Source organism: Morus notabilis, unplaced genomic scaffold (assembly GCF_000414095.1).
Source record: "Morus notabilis unplaced genomic scaffold, ASM41409v2 Scaffold2424, whole genome shotgun sequence".
Taxonomy (NCBI): domain Eukaryota; kingdom Viridiplantae; phylum Streptophyta; class Magnoliopsida; order Rosales; family Moraceae; genus Morus; species Morus notabilis.
This window is the reverse complement of record NW_010367133.1, coordinates 15,607-26,835: the sequence shown is the minus strand read 5'-3', so window position 1 is coordinate 26,835 and position 11,229 is coordinate 15,607. Positions and strand designations below refer to the sequence as shown.

The 11,229-nt window shown below is 35.4% G+C and overlaps 1 protein-coding gene across 1 annotated transcript; it reads right to left on the bottom strand.

Moving 5' to 3' along the window:
- Positions 1 to 7,316: 7,316 nt before the first annotated feature.
- On the bottom strand, positions 7,317 to 10,417 carry LOC21385499 (polyphenol oxidase, chloroplastic). The gene is made up of 3 exons (XM_024174676.1): positions 9,782 to 10,417; positions 9,721 to 9,749; positions 7,317 to 8,046 (listed from the first exon to the last, which is right to left on the bottom strand). Exons 1-3 carry the CDS (start codon positions 10,415 to 10,417, stop codon positions 7,362 to 7,364), a joined length of 1,350 nt encoding a protein of 449 aa, XP_024030444.1. The 3' UTR covers positions 7,317 to 7,361.
- Between the last annotated feature and the right edge of the window lie 812 nt (positions 10,418 to 11,229).

Genomic DNA, 11,229 nt, shown 5'->3' with positions numbered 1-11,229 from the left:
ATGAATGCTAGCAAAAGTGGATGTTGATATTTTATCTGATAATTTGGTGACATATTTTGTGGAGTTTGGAAGTTGGAAATTGTAATGCACATACAAAGTTCTTTTGTGGAGTCTTGAGGAAATAACGGCATAAGAAAAAAAGTTAACGGGACATAGAAAACTTGGGCAATCTTGCGAACAACTATAAATCATAAATATAAGAAGAGTATAATTGAAGACGATAAATGAGAGTAAATGAACATCTAAAAAAATAGAATGAATGACAACACCAACATAAAAGAAAAACAAACCGTATACAAAGAACACCGCGGTATTTTTTTGAAATGACAATAATAGTAAAAGACAACGTAAAAAGACAAGTTTAGACCAGAGAAAGACAACATGACTATCAGAATCTCAATTTTTCAGGCCTCTCCGTCCTCTTCCTTTTCTTGGCTATTTGAAAGATAAGGTGGAACCCAATTTGTTGCCTTAATTATTAAGTTTGTGTGTGTGTGTGTGTTCTCTCTCTTCTTCTTCTTTTTTGGCTATTTGAAAGATAAGGTGGAACCCAGTTTGTTGCCTTAATTATTAATTTTGTGTGTGTGTGTTCTCTGTATTTTTTTGGGTACGTTTTCTATATATTTTATCAGGGAGAGGATGCATGATCAATTGAGATTCAGTAACGCCAATATTCTTTTATTGCTTGAGAGAAACTGTGGGGCCCAAATGAATGCTAGCAAAAGTGGATGTTGAGATTTTATCTGATAATTTGGTGACATATTTTGTGGAGTTTGGAAGTTGGAAATTGTAATGCACATACAAAGTTCTTTTGTGGAGTCTTAAGGAAATAACGGCATAAGAAAAAAAGTTAACGGGACATAGAAAACTTGGGCAATCTTGCGAACAACTATAAATCATAAATATAAGAAGAGTATAATTGAAGACGATAAATGAGAGTAAATGAACATCTAAAAAAATAGAATGAATGACAACACCAACATAAAAGAAAAACAAACCGTATACAAAGAACACCGCGGTATTTTTTTGAAATGACAATAATAGTAAAAGACAACGTAAAAAGACAAGTTTAGACCAAAGAAAGACAACATGACTATCAGAATCTCAATTTTTCAGGCCTCTCCGTCCTCTTCCTTTTCCGTATATGTAGGCTGGTCTTCTCGAGTAACTACACCTTGTTAGAATATTTTTATGTGGACTTCTATAATCATAATAATTCACGCTGTAATTATTAAAGCATCTTATGGACAACTGTGTTAATGTGAATTAACACATGCATGTATGTTAAATATCGGTCAATAATGGGATGGACACTTATTTTATTAACTCGCTTGAGGCATTTGAACTCTCTTTATCTCATAATATTTGGTCAGCCCATTAGACCAATTAGACCAAATACCCTCTCCAATGAATATTGATTAAAAGCCCCTAGTGCCTATAATTATTTTGGGGGTTAAGGAGGCAGCACTCTTTTGTTTTTGGTGGTGCTCGTGTGTGAGTGGGAGCCCAAGGGGGCTGTGCCCGAATGGTGGAGAGAAGGAGAGATAGGGAGGAGCTCAAGAGCTCCTCTTGCCATTCTTCCCCATGTTTGCAGGTCATCCACCTACTCCGACCAGCCATTGGCAGATTCTGGCGACCGTGGACAGATTTCAATGAAAGAGGTATGCCTAAATCCCAAATAAGAATTTTTTATGGCATTTTCAGATTTTAAGCTAAATTAGAGTCCATTTGGTTCATGGATTAGAACCATGTGATTAGAACCATTTTTTATTTACGTGTATTTTTTGTGAAAGAAAATACTGTAGCGAACCACAAATCATGATTCGAATCAGGGAACGAATCCCTCTACCAAACATCACCTTAGTGTTTTTGATCTCATTTAAAACATGTTGAGATCGTTTTAAATCTAGCAACTGGTATCAGAGCCAACTTATTTGGGTTTAGAGCTATGTATTTTCGGATTTGTCCCTTTTCGATGGAAGGAAAATCTGAAATTCAAATTCGTATTTTGGCTTAAGAAAATATTGTTTTGAGGTTACCCAATTCGAGTATGGCTCATAGGTGATGATTTCCTTGAGTTTCGTGGGTCGATTTGGCTGGAATCGATGTGTTTTTAAGCTTTAAAACAGTAGGTTATGGGTTTTTTAGGGATCTAATTTTTAAGTCTTGTTGAGAAAAATTGATCCCAGAATATGAAAGAGCACAAATTTCGAGCAACACCCCTTTTGAATCATCGAAACCGGAGTTATAGATCGGAAGTTATGGACATATGAATTTTCGTGTTGAAACCGGGTCAAAACGGGTCTTTTGACCCGGCTTAAGGTTGAAGAATACCAGAAGAAAAAAAAAAACGCGAGTCAGCGCGTCCTCAGCACGCCTCATCGTGCATCAGGGGACGCGTCAGGGCGTTCGTCAGTGTCTAGGAGGCGCACATGGGACCGCACATAGCGCGCGTGTCAGGCGCTCGTCAGAGTATGTCAGCCGCGCGTCAGCGCCCAATGGCGCGCGTGGGGCCTATTTTTGGGCTAAATTTTTCCCCATTTCGTGATTTTAACTCCGTTTTGAGCGCCGTAAACCGTTTTCACCGTTGTGTTCCTTTTTTCATTTCCTACCCAATTAAATTATTTATTTTGGGTTTTGAACCATCATAAAATCATGTTTTAATATTTTTATATTATTGATTATATGTTTTTATAGGTGGCTAATTTTCACAATTTTCAAATAAATTTTTCCTGGGCATTTCGTATACAATTTGTTTGATGATTGATGCCATAAAATTTATATGTTGTTATTACTATATGGCATATGTAATTGTGAGAATTCGACAATAGTGAATGTTTATGTACTCGCCTGTCGTGAGTCTAAACATGTCAAATTGTCTAAGTATGTTATGGAGTTCTCCCACAAAATTTAACATTTCCTTTTGAAAAAGGATTGGGATACACACTCCTTACATGGATGCACATGAGCTACTAGAAAATATTTTTATTTAAATATTTGTTTATTGTAATAATTTTCATATATTTTCTGAGTAGTTTTAAATCTCATTATTTTGAGACCTAAAATTTTAGGCATGTTTGTTACTTCATATTATATGGTCCTATTTTATTTGTTCTCCCACATAATTTGATATTTTGGTAAATAAAATTTAGACATATAATATGGATGTTCGTTTAAATTTTTAAAATGCCCATTTTGTGTTTAATGTTTTAATGGCTAATTATTTGCATAGGCATACATGGTCTCATTTGTGTTAAAGTGAGAATGAAAATTTTAATTAGAAGCTCATGTGTTATTATAAAGCTTAAGCTATAAGTTTATCCATAATTTATTTATTTTTGTTATCATTGTTATTTGATATCTTATTTTATGTGAATATCATGTGTTTTGATTATGCTATCCAAGTGGGAGAAAATTAGAAACCTTTTTGTGGATTAGCATAATCACTAACTCACATACTATTATCAAATAATAAATTGTGGAATTATATGGATAAACTTAATTAGTTGATTATGTTCTGAAAGTCTATACGGGTAATGAAATTATCCTATCAATAGTTTTATTGCTTGGTAGGACACTTGAATCTTGTTGGAGCTTAAGCTTGTTGTCTTTATCCATGTATTTTGGTTACATGTTATTATTTGACATTTTGTATTATATGAGTATCATGTTTTTTATTATGCAGTCTAAGTGGAAGAATATTGTGAAATTATATATGGACTTGCATAATTACTAAACTCATATTATGGTAAAATAATGTATTGGAGTGTTAAGGATAAAGGTATGTATTTACCTTATTGCTATGATCCATACGGGCAATTAAATTATCCTATCGATAATTAATTGTTTGGTAGGATGCTTAGACTGGTGAAGGAAGTTTATTGGATGTCATGAACTGCATAATCTTTACTACCCTATCGGTGGTGAATTGATGCATTTGGTTGTGATGTTTGATGAATTGTCCTTACCTGCGAAAGAGTTCTATTCTTGCTTAACAGACTCTAGCACAAAATGATCATATTGGCTTAGATCATTGGGAAGGCTAAGTAAAGGGCAAATTGCATGATCTTGTTTTACATGCCCATTGTTGGTTGCCCTTGTTGTTTTCTTTACCCTTGAGCAATCCTTGTATCTCTGCTATTTTGACGCTAAATGGGACAAGTTATGATTAACGGTGTGGATCTCTCCTTATGAATTCGTGGTGTTAGAACAGACAAAGCCTTGAGAGTGGATGTGTTTCCTAGCTCCACTAATGTGTTGAGAAACTCTATGATGAGTGGGAGTGTATGGATAACACCGAGGCAATAGTATCTCAATTTTAGTATGAGACAGTCACTAAATTGGCTTTTTGGAGAACATTATTGATAAATGCATATGTGTAAGGTCAGTGGGAGCAATTTCATGTTCATGTTTTTTATGTCGGTGACAACTTGCTCGTACCTAATGATTATGACCTGTTGGTTAAGACGAATAGTATGTAGCCTAGTCACTTTGGTTTGAGAATCTTGAAAAAGCCTCTTATGTTCTAGGCATGTAGATTCTTCAGGACAAGGATAAGTGCATTTTCTGGTCGTCTTAGAGAACCTATATTGCTCTTGTTTTGAACAGGTTTAGTATTGCATTCTTGTTCTCCTAGTAAGCATTGTTTGTTAAAGTGACAAACTCTCAAAGGTGTAATGTCCTTATGGTGAAGTAAGAGAGATCAGATAAAGTTGTCCCTTATGCTTAAATGATAAAAGAATGAGCTACTTTGTTGAAAAGTGTCAAATAGACACTCGTAGCGTCCTTGACTGTGATGCGGAGTATGTGGCGTATAGTGAGGCTATTTGTGTGATGTGATTGTGGAACCTTATTTCAGCATAATGAGTAGTTCACTCCATTTCTGAACCGGCTGAAATTGTGTTGTGAAAGTTCTATAATAGTACATTTCTCTTAGAATACTAGGAGCATTTTCAGCTCAAGCATAATGATGGTGTGTTCTCTTTTGTAAAGAGAAATTGTAAAAGGCCTCATTGTTATTGAAAACACGCCTATAAACAACATGTTGGCAGTTCCACTAAAGGCTGACCTATTAGGTGTTTTAAGAACACGCATTCCACTCGGGACTGTAAGGAGCCTGTAGTTGTATTGAGTTAGTGGGAGTATACTGTCATTTGTGTATGACATGTTGTTATTGATAAGGATTGCTTATGCCTCAAATAATACATGCGTATTCATGGATCTTTCACTTTATGTGTGATGTTGTGTTGACACACTTTTTAGTTGGCAAAGTAACAAGTTGAAAAGAGACATTTAGTTGTTAGTCTCTATCATTGTTTTTTTATCCATAGTTTAAAGTTGTCGTCATGCTACAATGAATCTCTTGCGCTTGATTATGTATAATGATTGTATCCTATCGATACGTTATTATGCATGATTGTTTTAGGCTTGTGCTTTAGGTGAGATTCTTAGTGCTTATGCTATGATGAGTGAATGTTCGTTCTATGATTATGTCGTCTAAGTGGGAGATTGTTGGAATATTTTTATGTGTACTTCCATAATCAAAATAATTCACTCTGTAATTATTAAAGCATCTTATGGACAACTGTGTTAATGTGAATTAACATATGCATGTATGTTAAATATCGGTCCATAATGGGATAGACACTTATTTTATTAACTCGCTTGAGGCATTTGAACTCCCTCTATCTCGTAATATTTGATCAGCCCATTAGACCAAATACCCTCTCTAATGAATATTGATTAAAAGCCCCTAGTGCCTATAATTGTTTTTGGGGTTACGGAGGCAGCACCCTTTTGTTTTTGATGGTGCTCGTGTGTGAGTGGGAGCCTAAGGGGGCTGTGCCCGAATGGTGGAGAGAGGGAGAGATGAGGAGCTCAAGAGCTCCTCTTGCCATTCTTCCCCATGTTTGCAGGTCATATACCTACTCCGACCGGCCATTGGCGGATTCCGGCGACCGTGGACGGATTCCGGTGAAAGAGGTATGCCTAAATCCCAAATAAGAATTTTTTATGGCATTTTCGGATTTTAAGCTAGATTAGTGTTTTTGATCTCGTTTAAATCATGTTGAGATCGTTTTAAATCTAGCACACCTTAGTGCGGATAACTGTCCAACCCATGTCTTCTCCTCCCATTTTTCTTGCTCCCTTTCAGAGATAATCTTTTGCCTCCTTCTTAGCAATCTGTGGGATTGCTGAGGTGGTGCTTTTCTCTTTTTCCCATGTGAAAAGAAAAGGCAGGGATTTGGGCCTTGATTTGCATCCCTCCGTTCTTGAGTACCTGGCCCGAATGCACCAAGTTGAGAGTTCCATAGGTCTGAGGTGTTGGGCTTCACTTTGGTGCCCAAGAATGATTATGAAATCACCATCGAGGGCATCAGGATTGAGCTGCTTCCTTGAAGCTCCGGCTTTCGTCGATGAAAAATATAATGTTTGTAAGTTTTCAATAAACGGCCGACCATGATATGGATACCGGGTTCATGTATAGTTGGCCTAGTCTGACTATACACGTCTTTCTGAACTTGATTTGAAAGAACGTTGTGTTTTAGTTTGAAGTCTTTCTGAACATATATTAATTTTCTTGTCTTATGTGGGGATTTTTGTTGCCTAGGCATTTTCCTTGCGCCTTTTGGGGAAAAAAAGTCTTTAACACCGATTTGTGGCTTTAGCAATGAAGGTGCTGAGGAAAAAGAGATCTGCTCAGAACTGACTCCTGTGTCCTTTTATTCATGCTCACTTTCATGTCACTCTACTTTTATTCATGCTCACTTTCATGTCACTCTAGTAGTATTGTAACACCTCAATTAAAATTTCTTATCATGTTAATTAAAAAATTATGACGTATCATGTTATTATTAGGGGGACACAAAAGGGGACAGGAATAAGAGGATATTTACGGCTTAAGCTACAACTCCAAAAGGCCTTAATCTAACTAAGGCTTCTTCATCATTCAGTCAAAGATGGCAAAATGTTAAATAATGATGGTTTATCCACTCTAGTCAGACAAACATTTCTGGGTTATGAGTTCAACTCGTTAAAAACGACAACAATCCCTGGAACGACACCACTGCAGTGGAAAGGCTTTCTTTGTTAAATTTTCCTTAATCAAGAATATATATATATATATATACATATATATATATATAGCTAAATAGAAACATACTTTTATTGAGGATTCAGAAATCACTATTGATCACATTTTCTTTTTCCATACATAAGCACACTTTTTATTATCACACGAGTACAAAGCAACACGCAAACCTTGCATAATGAGGGCAACTTCGACATTAACGGTACGTAGTCATATTAGTTGGCTGTTTATTGAAACTAATTTGCAAACATTTTCCACTGTAACCGGAACTTTAAGAAAGCAGCTCAAGCTTGATGCCACCAATGGTAACCGGATAACTATTCTTCGGCACGAAAGTGACGCGTAGGAAGTCGTCATTGTCGGCTCCGATCTCATCCAACAAGTCCGTTATCCCAAGATTAAGCGACACCTTGTGGATATGGTGGTGATCTCCACCATGTTTATGCTTATGAGGCACGTTTGCGAAGCATCCGGCGAACTCGGAGTTGGCAGGACCAGGTGCATACTCTTCGTTCACGTACACGTCAAACTTCACAGGCAATATTCCATCGAAACTAATGTCTTCAACCACCAACACTTCCTCTTCCTCCTCCCTCTCCTCTTTGCTCCTCGCCTTTTTCCCCAGCCTCGGCACCACTATAGTAACTGCCGAGCCCTCCAAATTTATGGGGAAATTGGTGCGCTCCACATTCCTCACATTAGGAATATTGCCCGGCACGCCCACTGTGGTATGGGGCGTGCCCCTTTCTTTGAGCCAGAGAAGATCGACCTCTTCGTAAACATAGCCGAGCACCTTAGTGTCGAGGCAATCTCTGATCTTGACACGAACAAGCCGAGCTTTCTCGTCGTAGAACACGAACGAGGTGTCTAGAAAGTCCGTGTCCGTGATGTCTTTCCTCTTCGGGCCATCTAATGTCTTCCAAATGTTCCACATGCGAAAAAGATGGGATCTCGACCTACGGAGTCACAAAATTTATCAGGAATTTGAGTTAGATCAAAATTTTAAATAATACTATGCGTGCGCTTCGCGGGTGCGTGACTTATTAAAACAACAATTATACAAATCACTGGAAAAGAAAAAGAGGCAGAAAAAAGAAGGAAGGGAAGAATAGTAATAAAGGATATATTATCATTAGTGGCTATATTAATAATTAAATTAATACAAAATTAATCAATATGCTAAATAATTACAAAACAGTAATTAGTAATCAATATATAAGCAATTACTGTCTTAGTAATTTACTCATATTATTAGTTTATAAGGAATTAATTAGTGTCTTAATAAAAAATAATTAGTACATTAATAATATATGTATTCTATTTAGCAACTAAATAATTAACTTTTAATTACATGATTAAATAATTAGTTAATTAGTTACTAATGTTTATTAATAGCCTATTATTTGATATATTACATGATCAATTTTGATAATTATTCCTTAAATAATCACTAATTACTAATAATCAATAATTACTTAATTAGTATATTACACAATTAATTGTTATAATTTAATATTAACTATCTTGGTATTTACTATTTATTTATTAATTATCAACTATTTACTAATTAATAAATTATAATTAATATATTATATGATAGAGTTATAAATTATTAATTATTTATTTAATAACCTATTAATAATTATTCCATTATTAATATATTTTATAACAATTTTCAACAATTCAACTCCTGAAAAATACAAAAAGGGTCAAAATGAAGAAAAAAATGAGTTTTAAGATGATAGGACAAAAACAAAAAAGAAAATAAAATTTCGGGATAAAAATATAAATAGTCAAAAAAGTACTGAATTGAAGAAATAAATAAGCTTGAGGATAAAAAGAAAAAAGAAAAAGTTAAAAAGAAAGGATTAAAAAAACAAGAGGTAAAAATTGGAAAATAATAAAAAAAATTCACAAAAAGACAAAATAACTTCACCAAACTTTGAATAGTGCTTTTATGCGTAGATGAATAGTAAATGCATTGTGATTTTTATTATAGTTATAGATTATAGATACATTACAAATCTCGTAATATTTATGTATCTATATGGACGCTAATTCATTTGATATGGATGAGATAGGTTAAGAGTTAGAGACTCCAAATTGAAGTTCTGAAAAGTGTTAGCATGTAAATAAATACCCGTTGAACTTTATACTTTGTTTCAAGACATCTATTGAACATTGAAAAGGGTTCGTTCAAAATGCCCCCTAACCTTATAAAACTTAAAAAAAAATGATGTGGCACTACTTATAGTTATATAAATATCCATAAACTATTGATTTTAAGTTACTTGCTACAGACGTAATACTTTTGTGTCATCTTGTCGCTTGATATTTTAAAAGTTTGAGAGGTAAATTGACACAAAATCAATAGTTTAGGAGATATCTATGAAATGATATTAGTTTAGGGGGCGTTTTGAACTAGTTTTTATATTTTATATGATGTTTATAAAATGATATTTTATATTTTACTTTATTGTATTATATGATGTTTTCAAAATATATATATATATGCACTATTTACCATTTATTTTTTTCTTGAAAAATGTTATATGTGCTATAATTTAACTAAAAAAGCGTTTAAAGTTAAGAACTTGAAGCTAGCGCTAATTAAGTGGCTGCGTCCCTACCTGCAGAGTAGAAGATGCCCATGTCCTCGCCCCGGGGCGTTTCGGGCGTTATTTCATGGCCGGTCCAGTTGTGGACACAGTTGTGTGGGTGCTTCTCGATGCTGCCTGGCGAGGTCTTGCTTCCTTCACGATACGGGGAGCCGAAGAAAAGCAACGGGAGTTTCGCTCCAGAAACCATATTATTGTACATGACGCCGTAGTTATCGTCCACTTGATCCTTGCGAGGCTTAGGAGCTTTACCGTTATGATAGTCGAGGTCAACGGTGGTGGGCGGCTGGTGAACGGTGCTTCGGTTTAGGTCATACAAGGCGGACAATTTGTCGGTATACATGTCCGGTATTTGCATCCCATCCGGATGGTCCCAGTTCCAGAAGGGCAAGGCGAAGTTCGGGTCACCTATGAGGTTACCCAATATTTTCTCGTAAAAGTAGACGTACCAGCGGTGGAAGGGAAAGAAGAGCCAACTGTTGTGGACTACAAACTGAATATATTTGCCGAGGCCGTCTTTGTCGCCGTCTGGGCCATCGCAGTAGAGGGCGTGGATGTTGGCTTGTTGCATGAAATTCCGGGGGTCGGATGGGGGGAGATTTCGCATGATCTCTGTTGCTTTGTTGTACTTGGCGATGTACTCGCTGCTGACCTGGTGTGCCGGCTGCCTTACCCGGAGGGAGGTTACCGGCAGGGGGCGGGGGCACATAATCGATGACCATAGTACTGGGCGCCTTTGAGCTGGCCATGAATGAGAATATTGATGATCTACGTGAAAGGACTTAATTTGCTTTTAAGCTTTGATAGACTAGGATGAATGAAGCCATAACCCATCTTTGAATTTATAGGGAAATATTCAGTCTGAATACTTTATTTATTTATTCGTTTGTTTCATTATTGTTGTTGTTGTTCTTATTATTATTATTTTTGCTGGGAAGAAGATTTTGAGGACCTAAATTTTGATAACTATCTAATGGCAGCAAATAAAGAAGGACGATGATCAGAGAGAAGTTGATTGAGTTTATTAACTATATATAATATTAATTTTCCCCAACAATACTTCCTTTTTTTAATTATTTTATTTAATTACTTCTTCATTCAATATGATAATTTTTCGTGTTGACTTGGGAGTTTAATTTCGTGGCTTGTTCTTGGATTTTTCGTTAGCACAGAGGCCTATTAATATTCCTTCATTTGTTTTGTTTTTTGTTTTTTTTTTTTTTTTGAGTAATTAACTTGAATAGTTAACCTCCTATTTGTGCATCGTCAATCATTTAACTTATTTAAATGTTCACGTATATTTAAGAATATATATAGACAGAATTCTGTAATAATCAAATATTGATAATCAATTTATCATTGTTGATCATATATTTAGCATTTTGAAAACAGTGATTATAACAATAAGCTAACAACTCTCTAAACACACAGGCGTTGAAACGGTCGAAATAGATGTCAAAGGATTTGGTGAAGGAAATTCAAGTGATAAAGTGAAAGTTTTTAAATTTAAGTGATAAAGTG

What these genes read in the sequence shown, in the direction of transcription:
- LOC21385499 (XM_024174676.1), bottom strand. Translation starts at nt 10,417, where the DNA reads ATGTGCCCCCGCCCCCTGCCGGTAACCTCCCTCCGGGTAAGGCAGCCG. An exon ending in ACTGTGTCCACAACTGGACC is followed by an intron (nt 9,750 to 9,781) that starts GGCCATGAAATA and finishes AACGCCCCGGGG; the next exon opens with CGAGGACATGGGCATCTTCT. An exon ending in GGGCATCTTCTACTCTGCAG is followed by an intron (nt 8,047 to 9,720) that starts GTAGGGACGCAG and finishes GTGACTCCGTAG; the next exon opens with GTCGAGATCCCATCTTTTTC.